The sequence below is a fragment of the Ascidia mentula genome, chromosome 6, assembly GCF_947561715.1.
Source record: "Ascidia mentula chromosome 6, kaAscMent1.1, whole genome shotgun sequence".
NCBI lineage: Eukaryota > Metazoa > Chordata > Ascidiacea > Phlebobranchia > Ascidiidae > Ascidia > Ascidia mentula.
This window is the reverse complement of record NC_138571.1, coordinates 20,415,132-20,442,770: the sequence shown is the minus strand read 5'-3', so window position 1 is coordinate 20,442,770 and position 27,639 is coordinate 20,415,132. Positions and strand designations below refer to the sequence as shown.

At 40.4% G+C, this 27,639-nt stretch overlaps 3 protein-coding genes across 3 annotated transcripts in view; 2 read left to right on the top strand and 1 right to left on the bottom strand.

Annotated features, from left to right (window-relative positions):
* The window catches only part of LOC145907419 (uncharacterized), a 292,577-nt gene that overhangs the window by 90,824 nt on the left and 174,114 nt on the right, over nucleotides 1–27,639 (top strand). The window lies entirely within an intron of this gene.
* LOC145907457 (ficolin-2-like) overlaps nucleotides 1–27,639 on the top strand; it is a 162,231-nt gene that overhangs the window by 62,970 nt on the left and 71,622 nt on the right. The gene's annotated exons all lie outside the window — the stretch shown is intronic.
* Nucleotides 125–26,725, bottom strand: LOC145905491 (unconventional myosin-X-like). The gene is made up of 50 exons (XM_082992705.1): nucleotides 26,587–26,725; nucleotides 26,319–26,440; nucleotides 26,026–26,100; nucleotides 25,383–25,490; nucleotides 22,763–22,918; nucleotides 21,167–21,354; nucleotides 19,371–19,457; nucleotides 18,857–19,032; nucleotides 18,165–18,178; nucleotides 17,729–17,813; nucleotides 17,445–17,548; nucleotides 16,061–16,190; nucleotides 15,614–15,646; nucleotides 14,759–14,877; nucleotides 14,161–14,307; nucleotides 13,647–13,747; nucleotides 13,024–13,183; nucleotides 12,827–12,895; nucleotides 12,602–12,684; nucleotides 12,437–12,542; nucleotides 12,294–12,374; nucleotides 11,932–12,056; nucleotides 11,609–11,720; nucleotides 11,241–11,402; nucleotides 10,706–10,903; nucleotides 10,306–10,383; nucleotides 9,981–10,055; nucleotides 9,575–9,712; nucleotides 9,170–9,379; nucleotides 8,923–9,021; nucleotides 8,405–8,482; nucleotides 7,926–8,004; nucleotides 7,574–7,713; nucleotides 7,057–7,226; nucleotides 6,713–6,916; nucleotides 6,470–6,603; nucleotides 6,140–6,270; nucleotides 5,697–5,900; nucleotides 5,170–5,337; nucleotides 4,766–4,876; nucleotides 4,382–4,501; nucleotides 3,885–4,111; nucleotides 3,158–3,371; nucleotides 2,766–2,902; nucleotides 2,450–2,588; nucleotides 1,978–2,090; nucleotides 1,693–1,837; nucleotides 1,067–1,237; nucleotides 687–862; nucleotides 125–272 (listed from the first exon to the last, which is right to left on the bottom strand). The coding sequence occupies exons 3-50, from the start codon at nucleotides 26,050–26,052 to the stop codon at nucleotides 125–127; spliced, it is 6,180 nt and encodes a 2,059-aa protein (XP_082848831.1). The 5' UTR covers nucleotides 26,053–26,100; nucleotides 26,319–26,440; nucleotides 26,587–26,725.

Genomic DNA, 27,639 nt, shown 5'->3' with positions numbered 1-27,639 from the left:
ACTGTGGTCCATATGGTGACCCTGTGGAAAACCCCTGATCTTAACATTCAAGTTTGTGGCTAGAACGACAAATACTAAAGTTTCGTTAAAATCTGAACGCAATAAAAGTGCTCGGTGTCAACTTTCAATGCTTTCGGCGGAAGAGGGCGGTGACGTAAGCTCGCATGAGTTTCACAATCTCGTTAACTTGTTCTGCGGTGAAGGAAATGTCCCCTCTTGACTCGGTCTGAAGTCTGAAAACATTCGCAGATCCCGCTCCGAAAGACTGGATCCTGAGAGGAAGACACAATAACATGTTCAACTCAAGGAATGTAGCTGCAAAATCTTGTTTAATTGTTTGAAACAGTGGTTCTGAGACTTTTCAAACGTCAGAGCCGAATTCGAAACCGGCCGCAGCAAACCCGAGACTCTATTTGAAAACTTTTTATGTAAGTGGGCATTTGACCGAATCAAACATTTGGGCCGTAGTTTACCAACAATTTTGTTTTCTGACGCCAAATAAACTGCAGGGAAATACGGACTCCACGTTACCCCACTACTATGGTTATGGTAAGTTTATGTTTCGTAAAATAAACTGCATTATATTCATAAGACCGATAAGCAGAAATGTTGAGAGCCAATAACTCCAACAAGTTTCGTGTCTTCCCGCGTTGAAAACGAACCATTGTGTTTTCATTTAAACTTACTTTTCATATGAGAAATAATCCAGGGACTGTGAGTGACCTCGTTTGAACACAGTTGCTCCCTGCGCCGATATCGCCAGAGTGAGAAGGGTTTGACCGAACTGCGCGTCGTGATTTTCAACTTTAAACAAGTAGGATCCGTATCCGGGCCACCGACGTGCAAGGTTAACATATTCAGCCTGAAACAAATTGTTGAGATAAAATGAATTAGACGGAATGAAGAGAACGCGAAATATGCTGAACATAAAATTATGCGAATAATATTTAAACATCAAGCACCCAAATACAATGCCAATAAATATCAACCACGGGCAGAGATGTACCGACATCCAATAACACAAAACTCCAGTCTTATTGTTTAGTGAGATTATTGTGATACTGACCACGGCGTCTTCTTGCGGCATTCCTCTCAATCTCCTCCATCTATCCAGGACGTTTGATTTGACATCCTGCAGTTCCTCCAGGAAGAGAGTCCTCTTCATCTCACCTCTCTCACCTTCCTCCTTCACCTTCTTCATCCCTCTCTTCCGGAACGTGTTGAAAAGACTCGACCCCTGAAAGAATTAAAATCTGACGAAACTCTTCGTTGACAAAAACGATTTGTTCAATTTTAACGTTTCGGCCTCTATTCGCTTCGTCCACAAATCAAAATCCTTTGTTGTTTTACTAACTATCAATATACGAGCTGATTTAAAGAATGACGATTAGTTGTGGAATACGATTCATGCGCGGTTGATGCCAACGTCCAAATATAACTCAATTTTCTTTTGAACAAAAACGACTTGAACGCGTGCGAACAATAAATATGCGGAATAAAATGGCATGGGCACCGATAAAACCACAAGTCTATCGAGTCAGGCCCCATGGGAACGGATAACTAGCATGGTATGAAAGGATGTGTTCGAAGAGGGGGAGATCTACGTGGCGAGTTTGAAATTTTACGTAATTTATGAGAACGTCTTAATTATCGAAAAAATCAAATTGAGACCGAATAAAAACCTTTACTCACAGAACGTTTCTTGGCTGGCATTGAGTTTGCATTTAATTCATTCGAGAAAGAATCGGTTCGTTTGAAGTAGAAGTCTTCGTTTTCGTTTGTGATCTCGTAAGCGGCCATCAACTTGTTGATTGGATAATATTTGCCAATGTCAGCACTGGAAAATGAAATCCATGTTTTATATTCGCAAAAGAAGTCTTGAAAATCCATTGGCATTTTTATATTTTTATGCTTTTTGTTGGTTAAACGGAACGAAGCAATGAAGATAAAGTTTCGGCTCCACTTAAATAAACTTACTCAATATTGATTTGATGGTAATTTCCTTCAGCGAATTGCAACCTTAAAGCTGCGATATCTTTCAATGCGTCATCAGATAGAGGGTAAAGTCCCTGTATCACTTGTTCGTGGACCTGCAACATTAGGGAAGTTCTGAGTTAATGTTTTTAAGAAAGCTAGAGGTTGTATGAAATTTATTTTCTGCATTGGAAACTCCTGCGTTTAGAAAATACAAAATACAAAAATGAGTAAAATATTTATTTTAAGTCAAGCACTCAAGGTCAGTGTTTCCCGAAATTTTTTCGCCAAAGTTATTTGAGTTGAGAAGGAACCCAGACGATTTAAGGTGTCCAGTAGCTCATGTAAGGAATTCTAGGGCTTCGTGAAATCCGCGTTGGATGCCAGGTTACCATGACGACAGAATCAACCGAGGCAAGTTTTCAATCAAAAAAACTAAAATCACTGAATGGAAACAGAGAAACTCCCGACTCACGTCTTCGTAAACGAAGTGATATTCGATTGAGTCTTCCCGTGCATCAATCGGATCGAACACACAGTAAAGTTTGAAGTAGAATACCCATTCCGAATCCTTACCGCCACTATCCGGATTCGTTTGTGATTCCGAGTTTGTTCTGTTTAAATTCGAATGTTTCGCGTTACATGAGAAAGGGTTAAATTACATCATGCGAAAATCTACTTTTGTACGATAATATTTTTATTTTCTTCTTTGAGCTGTGTGACCAATTACTTGCAACGAATTTGTAACTAGACTTCTCAAATCAAGTAAAAAAGTTCGAACGGCAACTTACTGTTCGAACTTTGCAACGATATCAGCGAGGAAAGTGTTTGGTTCAATCGCTCTGTCAACATCGCCCTTGTGTTCGAATAATGCGAACGTGTTCTTATTCCCTTCCACGTTCATTCCATGCTGGAGTTTCTGAACAACCTGAACACCAAAGTTGGACGTAAACTGTCTAAAGTGACTCCTCTAATTTAAAGTAAAAACATTTTGTAACTAAAACAACGAAACGCTTCTGAACACATAAAAATGCAGAACATAATTTAATAACAAATATTGAAAAAGAAGCATGTTTGCCACCAACCAACAAAACCAGATCATCAGAAGAAAATACAATTCAAAATTATACAAGAAATACTTCCGAGTGTTCGACATTACAATTTGCAGCAATGCTCTACTTGCCTTTCCAGCAGTGGTGAAAGAGTTAATGTAGATTTCGCATGTTGCGCCACCATAGCAGTTAATCACAGTGACCAGGTCCCTCATCTCCAGCACAGCACAAATCTCAGCAATGGAAGGAACCATCTCACGTCGACGTGACGTCTGCTGACTCAGCGCATTTTCACCGAACTCGGCATAAGCTCCACCAAGAGTACCAGGAAATCGCTCTTGTACCCTGATAACGGATGTTAATAAACAAACGGTGAAAAGGATCCCCGAATAGTCATTACTGTACAGATTCCCAGGCATCTTATGGCACATTTGTGTGCAGTCAACAGCGTGAGGTAAGATAACCCGACCCGCTGTAATGCAAAACTACTGCTTAGTAGCAAGTGCTTCTCAGTGGCGCACGCCCCACCAGTTTTGCCCGGCAAAATCGTCGGTGGGCGTGAAAGCTTAAGACATTTCTTGGCTTATCTCTCATTAAACGAGCATTTTGTTTCAAATTTACTGGGAATACAAAGCATTGAGGCAAGCAATAAATTCTGGTTTACCAACAAAAGTGGGGTTAGAGATGTTTTAGAATTAGCGCTCAGATCAGATATTCACAAAATTTTCGTCTGCGAAACCTAGAACGATTGTTTAACTTAACCAAGAACCCCCAAATTTAGTAAACCTTTTGTGTTAAGGGTTCCGCGAACTCTACATTGGATAACCAAGTTATTTACACACTTTGGTGACGTCATACCTCTTTAGATGCAGCTTCAGGTAAGACAGCACAGGACGTGATGGGTGGTACGCGCAACACATACAAGCTATGAGATGCCAGTAATGCGGACATGACGTCACATGAAGCTGGTCACACATTTGCTCGTCTGTGGTGAGTTGGAGGGTGTAGATGGCGGTTTGTTTGATTAATTGGAGATAAAGCTCGTCCTGGAATAGCTTGGAGCCGTGGCACACTCGCATGATCGCCTGAAACGAACAGATAGATAGTTTGTTGGCTGGACGGTGTCGCAATGCTTTTTGATTGTCTGTTTTGAATGCTGATTGACGTCAAGTAAAACTTTGATATAAATTGTGATCTGTGAACATCATTCCCCACTCATTGCAAAGAAAGATCCACAATTACCTGACAAACGTCATAACATGTGCAAATATATAGGGGAGGAAACTCAATTACAGGCGGGAATTCGAGAAATATCAAAAAGCAAAATTTAAAAACAATTTTTTCAGTTTTTTTACCTGGAGTGATTTCGCTTCCTCCTCAATGTTCTGAAAAGTCCGTTCTTCCATTTGAAGGAGGACGTTAAAAATCCTCACAGCCTCGTCCCTTAACGTGTAGTGGTCGTCACGAGAGGGCACCTGTGAGCAAACATCGGTTGATTATGATTTCTATGCCTTTTTTTTCTAAGTAGCGAAACCAATACTTTCATATTTTTTTTTGAATAATCAACTTGGTTCGTAAGCAACACAACAATGTGAGCAATGTTACGTCACAGATAGTTCGGGTAAGATGATGTTGACGCCATCATGGTTTTATGACAACCACGTGGATACTTGCAGCACTATTAAGTTTGCGTTAGCATTGGATTCTGGGACGGATAGTTGTAATAATTGCTGGGTCACCTGTTCGTATGGAAGGGATAGCAAAGGGGATCTTAAAGGTTCGCTTGATTGCCTGAAGATTGGGTTCCTTTTGTAGATTAAGTCGATCTCCTTTTCATTGTCATCTGAACGCTGTTGCAACATACACAAATTTTTAGTCATATTTTCATACACTATGGGCAACATGCTAAATATAAGTGAAAGAATGAAATACTTTGGGCAGAGTCGTTTTGTTAACAACATTGTAATAATATTTCCTGATGTGTTTTTTAAGCAGGTAATTTCAATGCAATAAGCTTTTCGCCTGGCTACTTAAGTGGCAAGATAATCACCAGACACATCACCGACATATTAGATCGAAGCAGTTGCCCTGAAAGCAGATTACTCCAAGCAATAAGCTCAGTTTCAATTCTACACTTCTGTACCTTGATCTTGTCCATTAGGATCTTTGTTTTGGTGATAATCAGAGGTTGTCCATCTATCATAGCCTGGATCTCACTGCTCCAGATGTTCGCGTCTTCCTCTACCTCCGTGCTGAGTCGGAGGGTGTGCTTCCTCCCGTACACCACAATCTCCCACAAACCTGTCTGCGTCTGTAGTGAAATAGAGGTGGCGTAACTTCTAGTATAGAAAGTGTGGATCAAAACTACAGCTGCCGGTCAATGTTCAGTAATATTACACAAAAAATCACATGCTTAACGGGAATAAACGTATATTTCCCTTGTATTATACCAGACTGATCCTGTTTAAACAAGTGCTTTTTGTGTAGGTAACATACATATTATTAAACTTTATTACATTCGTTTTATGATTTTAAGTGTTACGTGTTTTACATGGTAAGACGGAATCGTCCAGCTATACAGGATCTCACAGCGAGGTTCGATTAACAAGTGTTCATCTCTAGTAAACACACGAAAGCTCACTTTTACTCCTACATACACCAGGGACTTACAAAGACGTTCTCGTCCGGTGAGGTGACAACACAGAGACTGTTGAGTCCCATCGACCCGATCTTCTGGGCATCGCGGTTGCTGTTCTTGAAATATTCGATCGCGTTTGGTTTCAGAACGAACCACCGACGTTGGTGACTCACTTTCTGCTTCTCGTAAGATGTTTTAAGCAACCAACCTTGCTGTATGAAAGAATCCTGGCCAGCCTGAAAGTGTATTAACAATATTTGAGATTGTGGGCGAGCCTGAAGAGTTCCCTTACCACAAAGAAAATATGTATTGAGTTATAAAAGAAAGTGTTACTGACTTTTATTTTCTTGACAAAACTTATTGTGTAATTTTTCTAAAAATTCACTTTGTCGTTTTGATTTGTGACCAATTGTGAAGCAATCATTATAAAACTTGAAGTCAAATGGGATTTGGTTTCTGTCTGTTTAACACGTACCGAGTCGCCTGAACTTGCTGTGTTCTTGCTCTCATTGAGTAAAGTGATCCAGTGATGCATTTCCTCCCCCGAATCACTCGCGAAAGTGTAAACACGTTGCGATGTCGTCACAGTGAACGTGTTCGACTTTCCTGCAGTCACAAACCACTTAATATTATTCACATCTTGTCGCCACGATGCCACGATAGGAGTAATTGGTTATAATGTAGCATCCATAATGTATCCGATTCCTGAGATTAAAATCAGTGCCAGAACCCCTAAAGCCTATTTATATTGTAACGTCTTTTCCTCAAGAGAAACTGACAACTTGCTCAAATACACGAGAGTCACCTGACACAGATGTTGCGGTTGCCTGGGTAACGGTTTGACCGTCGACCGTCATCAGAGCGTTCTTCGGGTTTGCGAATTCGCTTTCCATGTTTGCTATCTCTTTCTCCGTGCTCGATACAATCTTCATCAACATGCTGCGGAAAAAAAGTTCCACTCAATAACATTTCACAGTATTTTCAGTGAAAGTCCGCACTGCATCCAAAGACTATTTACCAAACGTTGGCGATTCTGGTTTAAACTCACCTGTACCATTCCCCCGCCTCCTCGCTCGATTCCGCCGAAAGGTGGTGCACTTTTGATGACGTCATAATGATGTCAATGCCATTCTCCTTCTCTGTGACGTCAGTTACGTCGGATATTTGACTGAGGTCGATCGTCCCCCGACACTTGGCGTTCTCTTCGTCGTTATCGTAAAACTTCAACTCCTGGTTGCGCAGCGTGAACCATCTGGATTTGGTTATTTGTTGTTGTACCTTGTTTAGTGTTTTGTTGTTGTACCTTGTTTAGTGTTCAAGCTTCGTGTAACTTAACTGCTACGTAGAACTAACAACGGAAATATAATATGAAATACATCGCCGACCACCAACCTTTTCTGCCAATTCTTCCTTGGGAGAGTTCCTCTCAGAGTTCCTTTGCCACTGTCAGCTTTCTTAAACAGCCAGCCGCACTTTAAACTATCCTGTTTGCTTCTGAAGATCATGAAAGTGCTGTTACTCAGGACGCACCACCGTCTCTTCCACTGGCTCATGAGGCCACCCTATAACAGGTTGTAAGGTTGTGCAATGATGTGTTTTCAAATATCAACCAATCTTCACAGTGGCAGAAGTTGGTGTGACGCTTGCTAGTTTGTTGCTTAAATGTTGTTGGCCAACTTACGTGGAGTTGAATTTTATTTACATAACAAACTGAGCCATTTAGTTGTTGCACTGATCAATGTGATACGTAACAAGCGAACTGATCAATATCAACAACTGTATTACTATTACATCTTTAAAACGTCACGAAATTTCAGTGCGCCGTGAGAACATATTGGACGAATGCGAGTTGTGAACACTGGGAACCACGAAGGTGGAAATCTCAGTCCAACATATTATTCCGTCTAACCTTCACGTCGAGGTAGGAATGAAAGTATACGTTGGGACTCCACTTCTCTGCGACCTCCATACCGCCACTAGTGGACGTTCCATCGTCACTCATGTCGTCATCATCGACGTCATCAAACGACGAATCAGTGTAATAACTCTCTATAGTGGGTAAACACCCAAGAATAATGTTTCATTATCAACAAGTTTGATTGAAAACACCAGCAATAGTTCAACCCCCATGCATCATTTCAATACAAAAACATTGATGACGTCACGACAAATCACATGATGTCGTCACTACTTTGCCATAGAAGTAATAGCACCCCGTGTCAAAACTGCGAAATTTTAAAACAAAGCGTTTAAACACTTACCGTCGTCCATATCAGACGTTTTAATGTCTTCCGCTTCGTAATTCTCCTCGTCATCTGGAACAATTCCATCCTGTGTGTTCTGTGGGTCGGGGAAATATTTGTTTACTAACTTTTTCCATGTAAGGTTGAAATTAACCTTTTACACTTGTTGTTAGTTGAGAAACGATAAAGATTAACTTTAAATAATCAAGAATCAAAACCCTTGTCTGTTTGTAGCAAAAGAAAAACGCACACAGGCAACTGCAGAGTTACGTTTTAATAAAATAATATCAAATCGTTTGCTCTTAGCATAAATAAAACGACTGCCATATTGTTGTTTACTAATTGTCACCCAGTGCGAGAATACTTCCCTGCAAACATAAACAATATAACCACAACCTCTTCCCCGTCTCGGAAACTTACAATGTGACTCGTCGCCACTCAGGTAACTGTTACAAAACAACGTGCAAATCAGCTTAAAACAAAAACAAATATCGTACATTCATTTGATCGACGTCATACGATGTGTTATGCATCATTGCGTCCACTTGGCTTTCAAAATCTTCAAAACCCAAATCCTGGAGCAACAAAATGTTTAAAAAACCTTCTTTTTTGTCCATAGTATCGCCAGCACCCCGAACTTTGCTTTGTGGTTGCGAGTAACTCGCTTATGCGTTGCATAAATCACAATATTACGCACTCGGGGGCAATTTAAAATCAATCAGTAAACGCCATTAAACTATAGACCAATTATAATTTAAACGGAAAATTATTTTAAGATGATTTCAGACCTAATACAAGCTGACTTGCTACGTAACGAGGATGACGTCATCGGATTGATTATCGGAATTACAACTGATAAGAATGATCTCGGGTTACGCAAAATCATTTGTTAGTGAATTTAAAAATAGCAACCACCATTAAACAATCGAGCCGGATTGAATTGTTAGTATGGACAAAATAAAATCCTAATAACATTCACAGTGTTGTTTGCACGCAAACAACTTATATTTGTAACCTGTAGAATGTCCATTCCTCTGTTTTCGTCTGCCTTCTCGTCGGGGTAATATTCCTCACCCACGTTCGTTACGAATTCATCGGTTGCTTCAGGTTGATCCTGATTAAAAATTATTAAAGTCAGCAAAACAAACAAAAATTCTTTTTTGTAAAAACACCAGATTATTTTTTTGCCAACTTAGATTGTTCTTAAATACCTTCCAGTATTCTGAATCATATTATGACATCACAACACTTATTCTCACCACTTCCAGCGCAAGACTCTCCCTGGCCTCGCTTCGTCGATGCATCTGCGCGATCTCAAGTTCAAGTTGGAAGATCCTCTCCATCTCCTCCCGTTCCGCATCATCAAGCTCCTCCTCACCACCGGATGAGAGCATCCTCTTGTTTACGGTTGAGTAAGCACTGTCTACGTCAGCGGAATCTATGACGGCGTCGAGTGACGCAAGAGCCGATTCCTGCCCGAAGAGATAGGCGAGTTGTTTTTTTTACAATAGAAATATGATTTGAATCTCTTGCTGGCGGAAACCAAGAAACAATTAAATTAAAAGTTCCAAGTGTTAGAAAGTAACCAACCCTAAAAGCAAGTATTTTGTTTAAAAGATCAAGATTTGTTTCACAAAAACGTATACGTAGCACACACAAGCACCCACGTGTTCGCCATCCATGGATTTGCGGGGGCTGTACATTTTTTCACAAGGTGGGGGCGGTGGGGGTGAAGGAAGACCCTCAGCGTCCTCCTCCAATCCGTTCTCCGTCGCTTCCCTGGCCATTTCAGCCTCTCTCGCCATCTGGAAAGGGGAAATTTCACCAGATAATCAGAGAGTGGCCAAGTATTGTGGGAATGATTAACACACAGAAAATATTGCACTTTTCGTGTTACTTGTACAAACATGTCAACCAATTGCTAAAATAAATCTTTTCAGTATTTCCACTGCAAAAATCAGATTGTTGAGATTTAAAGCAATTTGGTGTCTGGGTTTCTTCAAACAATCAACACAGGAAAGGTAACTTTTCCTTCTATGCAAGGAAATCAGAAAATTTTAAGGTTTTTTTTACCACCTCTCGTTCCTGTTTCTCTCTTCGCCTTTTTTCTTCTTCCTCCCTCGCGAGTCTCTCCCGTTCCAAGCGCGCCTACAGAAACCATTTTCTTGTCTTAGTTTATTCAAAAAACCTAATTTTTGAGAACAATTCGCCCAACTTTTGAAACCTCAACAAACTTATTGCAAACACAAAGTCAAACTTTAAATATTAGCCAAACAATTTATGTGGAAATTCATAAAAGTGGAGGAAACCGTTCTGTTCCAGGATTCTTACACAATGTTATTGTGACCTTTAAATTTATAAAGCTGGGGGGTAAAAGGAAAGTAAGGGACGGACAAACCTGTTCCTCCCTCTGTTTCCTCTCCCTTTCCATTTGTTCCTTAAGAGCCTTGAGTTGTCTGTGTTTCTCAAGCAGGATCTAAATAATGGGAAGGTGTAAATATGAAGGTTGCCATGGAAATCGTATCATCAAATGCACACAATGACTTTTTACACAAAGTGACAGTGCTTTGGGTGTATTTAGTATTTTAAGTAGAAAATCGTAAACTCCAAGTGTGTTTATTGATAGTATGTTGTCCAACAATGTTGCGTCAAGTTTCCTTGCCAGCAAGCATCAATCACTAAAAAGAGGTCACGCAAATGTTTGGCATGTGACAACTAATATGACATGCATGGGTTGTGTACTCCTGTGCTAAAACTACCAACAGCATTGAAACCATCCAAAAACAGCAACATCCTACCTTAAACATCTTCCGGGCTGCCCGCCCTCTCGTGTATTTCTGGAAGACGATCGTCGCCTCCGACCTTTTTCTCTCCCTCTCTCGTTTTTCTGCGAGAAGAAGTTTGAATAATTTTCTTGCTTTCCTTCCTCTCTCGAATTTCTGCATTGTGATGATCGCCTTGTGAACTCGTTTGAACTTCCTCCGCGCAACAAACCCCTGAATAATGGCGGGAAAATAACAAACAAGTTTTTATACAGACCCCCAAAAAACTAGGGTTTCACAAAAGATATGAAGGCACTGAATTTGTCTGTAAACTTTTTGTGCGACAGGCACACGAGAACAGAACAAATAAATTGATAACGTTAACCATAGTAAGAAACGTTGGTATTTACTTCTTTTACTTTGGGGACTCCCAGACAATTAAAAAAACCTCACTGTGTTTCGCGTTAGGCCAAGTAATATTTTACGCCACTTGGTGTCGTTGTTGTTCCATAATATTGGCATGCATTCGATCGCGATACTTGAACCCACAGAAATCATACAAATTGCTTACTCGCACGAATCGTTGTGTGTGTACGATGTTCTTCTTCAGGCGAAGAAAGTATTTTCGCGCCGCTACAGCTCTCATCACTGATTGGATGATAATAGCGGCACGTGACACCTTTTCAAATCGCGCCTTTTCCAACTTTTGTTCGAGAATTTCCTTCATGAACGCCTGCAGAGTTAAAACATCCAACGTTACGTCATTATTTCTTATCAATAAAAATAACACAGAATGTAAACATTGTTCGAGGCAATTGCGCGGTTACGCAGGGTTTTCGCATAAGACCCTTGAGTGAAAGATCTGCCAGCAGTTCGCGACTTAAACCAAGACGGCAAATACTTTACACCTGTGAAGAATGGATCTTGTTCAAATCCCACCTTTGTATTTCCGAGTCTCCAATTCGTCCCTTCGGGGTCAACCAAGTTCAAAACTTCCTTGCTGTGATCACGTGGTTCGTTGGATGACGACAGAGCGCAAATCATTCCGTATCTTAATGGTCAAAACATTTAGCAGTTAAGCGACAGAGACTGGTGTGACTTAATGCATGATTTGTGGTCCAACATGCACATTTTAAATGGTCGAAAGTGGAGGAAATTTCTACACATGAATTTTTAGTTATTACTAGATCCATGTCGCGTGAAAGCAACAACCAATCACAGACCTGGATCACAGACCAGTTCTAGATAGTCACGTGACCCACCTGTCAAGAAAGTCTTTGTACAACCGCCTGACCGGAAAGCCAGCCTTCCTCACTCTCACAGTTTCCAACATTCCCGAATAACGAAGTTGGTTTAGAACGACCCCGGGGTTGAAGTTCTCCGCCACCTAGTGGTGAATAACAAGTTTGTTACAAACTTTCTGATCGCGGCGACTTCTGCTGATATTTTTGTTGCTTTTGAACGGGATTGTGATTGTTAATATTTATGTATATTTGCGTATATTATGTGCATTAAATTTCCTTGTTCCTGCACAACACAGGAAAAATAACAAAAGTTAATTATTTATGTAACTAGGTACCCACATATGCATTTTATACATTGTGAACATTTTACAAGTAATCACCTTCTCCACATTTGGTTTCACGCATCTCACGAAGAACGGACTTGCAGATGAAAGTCTTTCCATTAAAGCGTGGAGGGATTTCTGTCAAATTGTTAAATGTATGGAAAATCCAAATTAACTTCAACTGTAGAAAGAGAACTTACTTTAAAGTGGCCACTTGCTGTTACGGCTGACTGCTTTTTCCGACCTTTCCCGGAGTCTTCCGAAGTTCCCCGAACTTTCTCAAACATGTCGTAGATAAGATCACAGCTATGAAAAATAATGTCACGAGTTTTTTTTTAGATAATTAAATTAGTTAAAATATAAACCTGGAATCCTTCAACAAGCCGAGTAAATCATCACGAAATGTATCGCGGTTTTTCTCCAGGAAGCCATCGATATTGTAGAGAACCTGCAATATTAAGTTAGCCATCGCCCACGAACGCATAAAGCAAAATGGTTTGGGAATACCCAATCTCAACCTAGCCTTAATCCAACTTCAACCCAGCCTAAACCCAACCTCAACCCAGCCTCAACCCAGCCTCAACCCTTACCTCCCCAGCGTAATGTCGAATCCCGAACTGGTTTCCGGTCACTCGAGGTTTCACGTAGAAGGGATTTTTCTGCGAAAAAAAACATAGTTAAAGTTGTGACGTAACAAAGCGGACACTAGTGCTTTAAACTCGAAATACCGAGTTGTTAAGGAAGTTGTGACGTAACAAAGTAGGGTGAAAAATATGTTTTTACTTACCGCATGTTGGTTGTGGAGTTTCTGCAGCAGGGATTTGTCCGTTCCTTTCGGAAATCTACTCTCCTCGTTAATAAGTGACATCAAACCGAGGTTTTTCTCCACCAGGTCGAGACACTCACTGTTATCTGACCACTGGACGTCGCACCAGTCTATACCTTCCCTGTAAAGTGGAAGATTGTGAAATGGTGGCAACATTGGTCAAGCGCCCGACTCATATACCAGTAGGAACCTGATCGGGATTCCAGGCCAGGATATCCTGGGTTCGAATCCCGGTGTAGTTAAAAACGATTATAAAATGGTTGGGATTGAAATCACAAAAAAAACACAAATAAGTTAACAAATTTACTAGGGTTCGTGTGCAGGATAGCATGGGTTCGAGTCCCAACGTGGTATGTTAAGATAAAGCGAAAAGTTATTCCCCACAGATATTACCACGACCGAAGATATAAAATACAGGCGAAAAAGTGAAAAATGTAGAGAAAAAAAATACAGAAAAGGTTTTTTAGGTCCTTAATTAATCTAAATAACAAGTGGAGGGGAATGGGAAGATTGCATGGTTTCCATTTTTTGTTGCATTAATTTGTGCTGTCCAATGCAGTAAGTGATGTTTTACGAAGACTCACTTGTTGTATTCGATTTGTTCCAAGCTGAAAATGTGCCGGTTAAAAAATTCCTGTAGTTTTTCGTTTGCAAAGTTGATGCAGAATTGCTCAAAACGATTCACCTGAAAACAACACATGTAGACCCGGCGATAGAATGTGACTGAATGATTGCAAAGATTTCAGTACTTTCTCACACAATACATTGATGCAACAAGAACAAATAATGTATATCTTGAATTAGAAATAAATGTAACTAAGCAACCCTTTAGCAAAACAAACTTATATGTCCACGTTTCTGGGCTTCAAAAATGTAAAAAAAACGTTTGTAAATTCGACTTTAATCAACATTGATAGAAACGCTGCTGGTTTTTGAGCAATTATAGCAACTGCAGTGTAACTCTAGCTGACATGTATTGTTAGTTTAAAGGAACTGTTCTTGTGGCAACCCTCGCCGGATGGCAGACGTAACTTCGGTTGCAATAAAAACATTTTATACAAGGACTTTTTCTTCATACAATCAAACCAACTTCGTTACCGAGAAGTTCTCAAAACCGAAAATATCGAGAATTCCGATGAAATGGAAGTCGTCCGGTCCCTTGATGCGGTGATTCACCTTCGAGATTATCCAACGGAATAATTGGGAGTAGAGCGCCATAGAAAGGGAGTCACGTGAGTCGCAGGCCTGCCAATCAGAGACAAGGAATATAGTATTTCATGGGTTCGACTATAGTTGCACAGGATGTAATACAAAGAAAATTTTGTGCATTTTTTGGAGCTTCTCATTAACGTAGTATGAATATATAGACGTGTAACTCTTTAAAACGTTGGCGTTTGAGCTGAATATGATATTTATTCTTGTTCAAATGTTGACGCGTGACTGTGGGAACGAATTGCTGACTCATGCTTACGTAGATCCGCAAGTGCTGAGTAACCGGGTCAGGACTGTTCAAAGCTTTAATGACGCAAGACAGATTTACACAAACATTTGGACAGTTTGTATACACAACACCACAAGTGCCGAGCTAAAAAGAAAAATCGTTTTCCGACCGTGCGTTTGAACGTGATTACGTTGTACAGAAAGTCTAGTTTGGATACGAATTTGAGTGGTTTCCACTTGTGCTTGTCTCATCTACCTGATCCACGCTTTGCGGTGAGGTTATGTTTTCACCTCTCAACTTCATCGTCCTCTCTTTCATCACCGCCTCCAACCTCTCACTGTCGATCCCGAGCAACTTGGACGTTCTCTCAACAACTGCAGGAACAAAATGTAACTTCCTGAATATGAAAGCTATGGGAGTCGGTATTACTTTACACTGGATCTGCGCAACACACGCAAAGTGCACGACTTTCCACAGCACATATTATTGAATCTTTATTCTCGCTACGTTAAGAATTAAATGACTCACAGTTTTCACAGCAAGCTTTTACCACAAAGTAGGCAGAAATCCAAGATCTGTTTACATTACTTCTAAATGAACCACACAAAGTTGTCTACACACAAACAACTACGCATGCTTGTGGCCGTGATATTAGATAAGACACAAACCATTAGATGTGAACGTTTTACCGAGCATGCACTTGAGTCTGAATACAACATACCGTGGTGAGGTATTTGATTTAACGTGATAACTACAGGACCCCATGCTTATTTTACATAAATTGTTTTTGCAGAAGATTCAACTCTAAAAATTAAAATATGAAACATTCAAAACAACACGAAAAGGTTTATTGTTTGGCTTTTCCATCCAGCGAACAATATTTTTCGTTTTAGTTATGTTTATCGCGAAGTTGTCACCACAAATGCTTCATTGCAAGACACACTAAACCTCCTGGATCCTACTCACGGGAATATTAGTTGCGGTGATCGGATTTAGTGCACATTCTACATGTTGTTGCAAATTAGTGTTGGCTAACTTGGGAGTTAATTAAAAGCATGCGGATGATTCCATCTACAGACAGCTACAGCCTACAACCAGCAATACGTTTACCTGGCAAGATATCCGGTGGAAGAAACGCTTTTCCTATGTTACAAAGTGGAGGAAACGAAAGTAGTTTACATAATAGGAAACTAAACTTAAAACAAGCAAGGAAACGGATTGCTTGAGTTGAGTGGTCTAGGTTAAAACGTACAAAATCAAAGATATCCGACCATCGTTAAATTTCGAAAGACGTGATTGAGAGAAGGCAAACGCCCAAGGAATAAATAAGGAGCAGAGAACAAAGAAAGAAACCAAGTGTTTACGTCCGTGGTTAAATTTGGTCGAACATCGGGGTCACCAACAAAGGCAGGATAAACACCAATGCTTATAGATAAACTTTGTGATACAAATTATTAAAGCACTGATACCCGTGTAACACTATGTTGAAATGTTGGGTACTGACCAATTAGTTATACATGTGTAATTGTATAAGACATACAAGAAAGAAAGACTTACCGTCCACATCAACGACTTGGGCACCACCAGCGTTGGCAAAAGCAACATTGCCAAGTTGGAGAATCCCAGCAAGCACACTTTTCATGTCCTGCTGTTGGCCGTCTTTGAAACCAATCGTTTTGAGCGCTTGCTAAACACGAAGAAGGGAAAGTTAAGGGGTTGATATTTGTTCTTATGAAAATATGTAGCTTTTCGGGTCGTGAAAACCATCCATGGCAAAGCCTGCATTTGCAACAGTTCAGCAATTCATGATTCCGAGTTTTAAAACAGCGCTGGCTCGAAAGTTCATCGCATCAAATGTCCCCAACTCCAAACAATAAAAATTTAACGATAATTCATCACTGTGACGTAACAAACTGGCACGAAAACATTTAGGCCTTGTCACGTCCGGCGTGGTATTGTGACGTCATCATTTTCGAACTAGAGATAGCGTGTGAATGAAAAGCGATCAAATAAGGTCGACACGAAATAAGTTGCAACTTGCTGGGGAAGTTCGACCTCACGATTCTTTTTACACCGAGGCTTATATTGTTATCTACGAACGATATTCAAAACATATATTTTGTAAGTGATGTAAAAGCACAATTTACATTCGGTAATAAAGTATAACCCAGGACTTGCTTTCGAACTGATTTGGATTAAAACAATTTGTTGCCTACTTCTGGTGCATTAGTGATGTTAACTGTGACGGTTTTTTTGATGGAAATACATGCGAAATCAAAGCTTTGTGCGACTCAAAGTCACATGACCAGATTTATTCACAAATCAACATAAACTTTGTGAAGAATGCTTGGAACATTGCTTGGAAATCAGTAATTTTGCACGCAAAAGTATCCACAAAGCAGACATTTTAATCGGAATACCGAGCAACATTTTTTTCTCTTGTTATATGAATTAAAAAACACGTATTTTAGTAAAGGGACCAGCACGTGGTCTACGGCCACGGAATGACGAAACGGTTTCAGGAAAAAAACAGGTTTCAAATTACGCGGGAGGACAATTGAAAGATTTGATCCTTGTCACGTGATTTCCGCAAGTATCGGGTTTAGTTTATTCTGTTGCGAATTTGCATTACTGGTGTTTGTGGATATATAAAGCCTTGCGGCTTCTAATTCAGAAAGGATTTGACCCGAGGTGTCAATTCGTTTTGAATTCAAGATCGTGGTTTCAATTGAATTGCAAAATTAGCACAGGTCGGTTATTCTCGTTTTGTTTATTTATAAACACGTTTATAAGTCAATATATTCACCACACAGAACAAGGAGTCGCAAAACATTGAAAATAGTATTATATATATCTGTGCTTTCTAATGGTCAAACACGAAGAAAGAACCGCCTTAAATTAGACAATTTGTTTTCAAACAGTCCTAATCTAGGGGAAGTACCTCTAATTGCTCCCAGTCTTTGACGTCATCGAGGGTAGGATCGGAGTCGCATCCTGATTGGTTGAGATAATGGTAGTTGGCGGGTTCACCCAAGTGCAACTTGTCTGCAAGTATTTGCAAAATGGTTAAATTGTCCCAGCAAAGATACCCCAAGGTTTTTTTTGTTTAATTGTTGCCTTAACCGTTCGTTCGGCATAAACATGACGTCATACATTAAAAACAATCCATCGAGATATCACGAGATTATTTCGTGTTTTTAGTTATTTCATGCAAAGCAGCCTCACCTTTTTCATCTTGAGAAAGACCGCGGACGAGTTGATAAAAAATGTGATAATTCCTCTCTCCGGGGTTCTGACGGACGACTCTATGCTGTGATGACGTAAGCACAATACTATAACGTCACGTTTCAGTTATAAAAGTTCGTCGGCGTCGATAAACGAGAGCGAGCCGTGACAAACGTCAGGGTGTTGCAGCACGAGATAAGTGTTAATTTAACTTCGAATAAATTTCTGCGGTCGAACAAAACCACTAACGATATCAAAATAATTGGAGTGTTTTTTTATAATTTTATGTAAATATGAAGACCTCGTCATCGGACTTATACATCATACGCCTTATGTATTTTGCACGATTGAACTGAATTGGTTTCAAAATATTTTCAAATAAATATAAAATATTACAATGTCTTTCTATAATATTTTAAAACTCTGAAAACCTTACCTTCTCAAGGAGATCTGGGGTTCGCGGACATCACAGGGGGTTAAGGGGCGATAAATACATAGTTTTGTTCCATTTTAAATTACATGAAATGTTTTTTACGGCGACTTTATCCTTGCCAGGTGACAATGGTGACGTTCATAATGTTGGTATTATAGGGGGTTTTCCAACCAAGACTGGCGACTTTAGACGAGCCAGGCAACAACCCAGAGCACGGACATAAGTGAAAGCAATTTACAAAAAACTATATATTGGAAAACCTTCCAAATTGGTGCGACAAGAAACTGCTTAAGCTATAGTGATGTAATAAACAACAACATGGTCGCCAGATAGTTGTTCGCTGGGGGTGAAACATTGAAACTTTCCAAGTTCGCCAGCGGTGTTTCCGATTTAAAAAAGTGCAAAATGTCCCTGGTTTTGGTACAGACAGGGAGGTGCCGACAGACGGTTATCAGCCATCTTGGTAAATACGAACCAGCAAGAAAGGCATTGAGTCTCTTACAATATTAGGGACTTTTTGAGTTCCAACCGGATGTATTTATGCTAAGGTTGGCCTACAACCATTGATAAGATTATTCGACCACCTTTGATACCGACTTTAACCGAGGTAACCAAGCCTAGATCCTTTAATCCCAACATATCAACCCAAGTCCCTAACAATATCAGCGCAGTCCCATATAGACACAGAAGGATACAATCAGTTATCCGAGCCCCTTTGATCTGGCCAGCCTCACTGAAGAGAAGCTGGATAAACTTTCCGAACCGACTCGAATTATTGTTGTACACGGTTTTCGCGTTCCCGAGAGCCTCGAGTAATGGACTGCTTTCAAGAATGGACTGCTCGATCGAACGCCCGTTGTCCTTTGATGGTCTGTTGGGAAAAAAAATGGAACAGGGTTTGAGACGGCAGGGGTCACGAAAGGTCAATCGTTCTTTGAGCGATGATTTAGTGAAACCTCATGCCCGGTTACAACGGTTTAGATAATTTTTACTTATAACCAAAAGCTCGAAGCAGAATTTTTATTGTCCCACAATCTTGTACGTTGGAAGACACAACTTTCACAGATTAGTTATCGGAAAAATTCATGCGCCGACAACTCATATAGACCAAGCACCCCAGGCATTCGGGATCAAACGCCATTGAAAACCTACTGCCAGTTTCCCCATTCATAAATTTCCACATGCCGTGACGTCATAGGTTAAACTCACTCTGTCTTGCTGGAAGCTCGGCTGACGTGGGAGAGATAACTGAGCATGAATTTGGTCGTTTCCGTCTTTCCAGCTCCACTTTCTCCGCTGAATAAAATATTCGGGTTATTAAAGGTCACACAAAAGGTTGTAAAATATTGTTTCGGGGTTATCTCAGGTTATACCGATATCAGGGGTTATTATGGGGCCTTTGGGCTACATGTATATGGTCATGTTTGGTGGAGTTTATACAAGGGCGAGGAAGGCGCCGCGACACCAAGCTGTCAATTGTCGCGAACAAGTCAATACATTGCATTGCGTTATTGCAATAAATAAATACACGCACATTCAGCAAAACTTTGGTGCAAAAAGTGATTCGAAGGCAACGAATTCGCACTGAAGAATCCTAACATTCATATGGCATTTGGAAAATTCTGTTGCTTTTCCTTTACTCAAATTTCCCCGAAATTTGGCACAGAAGATAATGGGGGAATACCCGGCACTGACGCACTTTCGTCACGAAGACCGAGATACAGAGAAATTTGAAATGTTGTTGGAATCGAGTTCCTTCGGTCCAATCTCAAAAGAATACAACATGAGGCGAAACGGCCAAAAAACTGTCAATGAACTCTCATAATTCCTGAAGCAATTAAAAAACAGAACCACGTAAATTTGACGTCACGTCTGACGTCAGCATATTGTTACGTTTGTCAACGTTGTTTCAGTAACAACGAAAGACAAGAATAATAACACGTGTTTGTAACGATACGAGTTGAATGCAACAACACAGGCCACGCAACAGTGTTTCCAAAAAGTTTTCTGCCGTGGTAAAATGTTGGTTCCTTTCGCAAGTGTCCCTCGGTTGTCATAGTAACCGTATTAACGTCAATTAGCGAGTCACTTTCTGCTGTACTTGATGAGCAGGGAACAATTTGTCAGTTTACGCCGTCACAGACAAGTGCTCGGTTACAATTTTAGGATGAACAGGAGCGATAACGAAAAAGTGTTTACACTAAAAGCAGGAAAATTTGAGTTGCAGTCCCAGCAACTCGTCCGTCAACTTAATTTGAAGATTTCCAAAACAATTCGCTTGCGTTCGATTACAATAGATAAGATTTCCAAAATGTTTTAAACAGGATTCCGTTTAAACGTTCGTTTGAGTTACGCCTGTGGTTGTTGAGGGAAATACAACATAGAAATCAATCTTTAAACCTTATTTAATTGCAATTAACCAAAACCTTTCCCCGAAACACGCCGTGCGTTCACATCAAGTGTTTAAATACACGCATGTCCATGTTTAGCGCTAATCTCCAAATCATCCAATTTTACAATTTTTGTTCAAACACCAAACTAGACTCAGTCGTGACCTGTTGCCATGGCAACTGTTAAGCCAATCAAAGGTCAGCTAATTTGCCACGTCACACATTACCGGAAAATGCTAAACATGATTCGGCGCCAAATATGCACCATGCGCTTGTGGGGTGGAAACCGGGATCCGGGAAAATATCTTTCGTTTAAATCTGCTTATAATGGAAATAATCGCATGACGTTCTGTGGTGATGTGGATTGGATTTAAATCCGGACCCAGGGGAGCGGAGGTAACGCGTTTTCAAACTTTTCAAACTATCGACATGAGTATGAGACGGGATATGCATAAAAAAAACGATTCGTTTCTTTATAAAAGTTTGCCCCCAACGACCTCACATAAATGTTCAAACCATTTTCAACCGAAACAACCCCAGGGCTGACATTTCCTATAGATCGTTAACAAACCTCCTGATGTTTTACTTGTTCTCATGGGATTCAAGTCCACCCACCTGATGAGCACACACTGATTTTCCTCCCTCTTCCACATGCACGTGTAGCACTCATTGGATACAGCGTACACGTGTGGAGGTTCCTCTCCAAGGTCCTTGTTTTTGTATTTCGCCAAAACATCGTCGGAGTAGAGGTCGTGGAGGCGTTTGTACGGGTTCACAGAGATTAGGATTGAACCGATGTAGGTCTGCGCAACAAGGTTTATACGTCGTCACTGATGACGTAACACAGGATTTAATGATTCGAGCACGGCTGCTTTCGGTTATTAAAATGATGGAAACCCCTAATATGAAAGTGGTACAAAAACAATGAGCGGGTTCAGCATTATACGAAGGTTGAGGTTTTTCGCTTTTGCATGGTCAATAATTTGCTTTGATATTCGTCCGTTTATGTTGTGAAGCTTTGACGTGAATCGTGTTATGTCTGAGTGATGTTCGCAGAAACACTGAATCAATTTCAATCGATTTGTCGGGGCATCGTCTCAGCAAATCAATTAAATCACTTTCAAACTTGGAAAAAATTCTGATTACTCAGAAGCTTTAACGCAGCATCGTTAATTACATAAGATGGGTCGTTTGAAAATGCGTCTTCACATGTGTGGTGTTAAAGACGGTTCCACTTCCCAGGTAATTATATGAGGTAAGTGCGCGTAAACCCTTCCCCGGGCTACGTCAATCTGTCAAGGTTCGTGTGTTGCGCATTCGGTGACGTTAATGTGTGGAATTAACGTCACCGAATGGAATGTGTGGAATAGCTTAACTGACGTGTGAAAAGTGATCACGTGGCTTGAGCGTTCGTTCACGCGAAAATATTGCAACAAATTGTTCGTAACGCTGGCGGTTCTCGAGGTTAATCCGTTCGTGATTTGTGTTTTGCGTTGAATCAAATCGATAAACACCCAAGTCGTTGTTTACATAAAAAGTGAAACAGACGTTGAACGAACAACCCAACGATTAAAATTAAAATTAGTTTTCGGCTATTAACATACATCATATAACCAAATATCTCGGGGAAAACAAAACCGAAACCTCAGGTTGACAAAACCTTTGTACTTTTGCATCCACAGAAAGTTGCCTTTACATGTTCGGACAAAGATCCCGACTTCCACCGAAATATTCCAACGCAATCACACACATCCGAAACCACAACAAAACCTTAACCGAGAACCAAACCCTTTTTACTCGGCATAAACTTTACGTTCATTCAGTGCGCCAAAATTGATGCGTGTTTTATGTAAATTTTTATTTAAATTTTTATGCAAAGTAAGTGCGATTAACACCGGATGGATAATTTTATGAAACTTTAATAACGGTAAAAAATTTTATGTTTTTGTGTTGCAGAGCGAACATTCATTTTATCACAATCGGGTTGAAGCGCAGGAAACACAGGCGCAAATTATTCACTGCAATAAAGATATGAGGAACTAAGGGTGTGGAGACTCAACGAAGGCAATTCTGTCGGTCGCACAAATCAACTTTTGCGACAATAATCGCGATCATTTTCGGCCCAAATGCAAAACCAAATCACTCTCAATCAAACCCCACCCAAGGTACAAATTATAAATACATCTTGTTTGTAAAAACGTAAGCTCTTACGTAAATGTCGTTCTTCTGATATCTGGTGTTCAGATTGCATAGAATAGTAGCTTGGTTCAACTCGGAGAGTTTCGCCATGTCCGGGACTCCATCGTTGACTCCATTCATCGGCTTCACATCAGACCCAGTTACCTCCGAAACCCACTTTCGTTGTTCCTAAAATAATTCCAACAGTTTTTTTAAAGCATCCACAAAATACCCTTGGTCACATGCATTTGCACACTGTAGTTCCCAATTAGGCTGACCCCAGGTCAGGTTACTATTGCAACAAGCATGTAATGTTTACACTTTAATTTAGGTATTATACGTGCATAAAAAGCTATAATAATTGAGATCTGCAGACAGGGTGTACATGCACTGTTTCGGCCTGTAAGGTCTCATCATGCAGTGCAGCTGTTGACAGTGGCACTGTGCTAGCTTTTACATTAGCGGGCACACAGATTTCCACTTTGTGGTACCTTTCGGTCAATGTCGATTCGTTGGCCACAGTCAACAGCTGCACTTATAAGACCTTACAAGTTGAAACAGGTGTACACCCTGTTTGCAGGGGGTATTTTTTTTCGCCCATGGTTCATATAGAGACAGTAAAGATAGTTTATCAACTAAAGGCATTTAGCTCGTGGTTAAACACCAATATATCGGTTCAACTGCAACTATGGAACAAAATAAAAATACGTTTTGTAGAAAATTTAAAAGACGTTGGGATGGATCAATTCATCAAGTAATGAGTCCATAAAAAAGATAATTTCCTCGTGAATCAGCCTTGAGATCGTTGCCTGCTGCCGTTAAACCGGGAATTTTTTGTTTCAGCAAAGCTCCTTGTCCTGAAATGAATGAGGAGTTCTACATCCATTGTGACGTACAAAACGACGGGAGCCAAAATCCTTTCACCGGTGTTTCAAGTCGCTTAGTGTCAGGAAACGTTTCAACGCAAAACTCACAACAATGGCTTCAACTAAGGGCATTGAAATCTTGTGTAAATCGAAAGCATTGAGAAATTGTGCAGGAGAACAGAGTAAGTTTGAGCGGCATTAAAGCTTTCAGGGAAGCTAAGTTGCAGGAAATACACAAGCTCTGTGCGTGACGCTGAAAATGTCACCTTTTTTGGCAAAGAAAACAATTTTTCCCCAGCAGTAGAACCATTCATCTTCTACCAATCCAATAATACGCAAACGATTCTGCATTCCCTTTAAAAACGCCAAGTTATCACTTTTGTGACGTCACTTTCGCACGTATCTTTTCGAATGGCGGATGAGAGCAACGTATTAGACAGGCGGCAAAACTTTCCACGACCTTGGTTTTGCCCCAAAGAAAACCGCTCGATTGTGATTATTACTCCTGTACTACAGTGAAAAGAAACCGCCCAAAGCCATGAAGTCTGCCCAAAACTTTCAGTCGTTTTACAACGGAGCGGTGAAGTTTTGTGCTAGGGTTGCTAGGCCGGCCGGTACTATATATCGGTTACTTCCACAGCTACATATTTTGTGGCATAACAGTTAGGACAAGGTGCACAACATCGTAAGGCACGCATGACAACTTGGGTACGCCATCGGTTTGAAAATGGCAAGGGAGCTGATTTTCAATGTTTGAAAATATTTTCGTCCCGAATTGTGATTTGTTCAATGAACTTTCTTTGTCAACATACTCAGGACATCGCCCTTACAAACGGCTCGCAAATGTTTGGCAAGCATTAGTAAGTTTCGGCAAATGTCAAACTCACATGGCAAGAAGAACTGTAACTACCTGTATTATAGGAGGAAGTAAAATACCTCCCACTCTTTCAACCGAGAAACACGTGATTGCCACGAGAATGTTGTAAATGTTTCTCAGGAATTTCCAATGCATTTGTAACAAACTAAAGTTAGTTAAAGCAAGGTTTAATGCCTGCTTCGTGGTTTAAGCCAGGTGACCACAACTTTTCGTGCAACATTGACCGGTTAAACGCAGGCATTATTTTCACGCTCAACCGATCTTCAAGGCGCGCCAGATAAACTTAACCATAGATCAACCGAAGGCCGTTTTTCCGAATATCAATACATCAATACATCATGAGGTTAAGGCGTCCTTTCTGTAGCGAGTTGCTGCAATAATGACTCATGGCCCGGTTTACAAGTGGGTAAAGACACGTGATTTAAGAAATGTTTGGTCATCAGCAGGGCTGTAGCGCAGACACGAGAGAAACATTGCGATCGCCGACTTGTTAGGGATGCGATCGGTCCGAAACGTAAACAAGAACCAAGGTACAGAATTGCGTCAAAGGAAGCCACGCTGAGTCACAGCCGCTCAGCAAACAGTAACGACAACAAGTGTCTGGTGAGTGCTGGTTGGTTTTTGTGGAACTGTTGGGTTGTAAGTTATGTACGTTGTGGTTCGCAAAGGACTTGTTTGCGGTCACGGCGGTTGCGGAAGTGCTTGTTCCACGTAAACTTATGGTTAGCTTAAAATTTTAAACCAGTAAAGTACTGTACAGTTATTTCAACATAAACACATTAAACACGCGACCCCATTTTGTCCCTTCTGCTGGTGCCATGACCCAAGTTCGTTTACAAAAATACCACAATAAATTCATTCAACATAACGAACGAAACATTGCTTCAGGCTTTTTTATAGTACCGCCTACCTCTCCATAGTCAGTCTTGTACACAACCTCCACACCGTCGCATTCAACAACCACAGCCGGCATCCATTCGTCTGCGTTTGAACCATTCACCAACCAAACTCTTCCGCCCTGTTTCACAATAGATGGTTTCAGTATATACAAACTATATGATGTCAAAAAAGAACATTTGAACTCAATATATTAAATGTGCAGCCGATGGTTTGTTATGTAGAGTTGAGCTACACTTTCGAGGATATTTATTGATGTTAAAATGATTTGTTGCAATAAATATCAAGTCTGTTTGGAATAAATTAACATTTTTCTTCAGAGTTAAAGTGCATTTTACTTTGTATTGACTTTATTGACTTGAAGCAACTGGTGAGTCCAGTCAACTTTCATATGTAAGTATTTCACAGGATCTTACAAACATTACTTAACAATTGGTCACAAACGTTCAAGCACTTCCAAGTGCCTTCAACACAGCTAGGAGAAATTGCCTCCACGCCGCTTGTCTCGGGCCGGTCATCACAAACCCACGTGTGTGACGTAACAATGCACTCTATGATACCGAATGCTGTGTTGTTTTAAAGGTGGGCGAGTAAAAGCATATTTACGCAATAGAGTGTTTTGATATATTTGAATAATGTATGAATAGAACACTTACCACTGTTGTGACGTCAGATTCGGCCATTGTTCGCGAATAATCCGTTCGCTGGTTGAATTGAACTTATGTCAAAAACTAAATGATAAAAACATGCATTGCATTCGGCCTATTACCTATGCTGTAAACCAACATTTGATGATTAAGTAAAGTAGCACAGGTTCCATGTATTATGCAAAAGCACTAATTAACGTGGCTTAATTCCGGTATAATCGATTGCCAGGTTCTTTATAGTGACAACTTTAGCTGGAAACAAATAATGGATTGTTTCCAAACATTTTCACTGTTATCTTAACTGTAGAAAGTGCTGGTAAATGGCTGTCTGTAAATTACAGCCTCTGTTTTCGTCTGCCTTCTCGTCGGGGTAATATTCCTCACCCACGTTCGTTACAAATTCATCGGTTGCTTCAGGTTGATCCTGATTAAAAATTATTAGAGTCAGCAAAACAAACAAAAATTCTTTTTTTGCAAAAATACCAGATTATTTTTTTGCCAACTTAGATTGTTCTTAAATACCTTCCAGTATTCTGAATCATATTATGACATCACAACACTTATTCTCACCACTTCCAGCGCTAGACTCTCCCTGACCTCGCTTCGTCGATGCATCTGCGCGATCTCAAGTTCAAGTTGGAAGATCCTCTCCATCTCCTCCCGTTCCGCATCATCAAGCTCCTCCTCTCCACCGGATGAGAGCATCCTCTTGTTCACGGTTGAGTAAGCACTGTCTACGTCAGCGGAATCTATGACGGCGTCGAGTGACGCAAGAGCCGATTCCTGCCCGAAGAGATAGGCGAGTTGTATTTTTACAATAGAAATATGATTTGAATCTCTTGCTGGCGGAAACCAAGAAACAATTAAATTAAAAGTTCCAAGTGTTAGAAAGTAACCAACCCAAAAAGCAAGTATTTTGTTTAAAAGAACAAGATTTGTTTCACAAAAACGTAGCACACACAAGCACCCACGTGTTCGCCATCCATTGATTTGCGGGGGCTGTACATTTTTTCACAAGGTGGGGGCGGTGGGGGTGAAGAAAGACCCTCAGCGTCCTCCTCCAATCCGTTCTACGTCGCTTCCCTGGCCATTTCAGCCTCTCTCGCCAGCTGGAGAGGGGAAATTTTACCAGATAATCAGAGAGTGGCCAAGTATTGTGGGAATGATTACCACACAGAAAATATTGCACTGTTCGTGTTACTTGTACAAACATGTCAACCAATATATAATTTTCAGTTTTGTCTTGTCAAACTTTCTGTCATGAAAACATTTTGCAGGTTGGAAGTTGTTTCTTTGGAGTTGGGGAAATGCAGATTTGATTTGTTGAAAAATATTTAATTCCTGATTTTCCTTGAGAAAACTTTCAGTTATCGGTGGGGATTATTTTGATGAGCTGCTTGTTGTTCTCACAGGTATTCTGTGTGAGATGCTATATCAGTTTTTTGAATCAATACTCCCACGTGTTTGGCAATTGTAATTTGGTCGGTGCATTCTTCTTTAGTTTGTGTTACACAAAAAATTTTTTTGGTTAAAAAAACAGAAAACAACAACAGAAAAAGTATTAAAATTGCGAACATACATATTTCAATGCATTCTCTCCTGCTATATTGTTCAAGGATATTT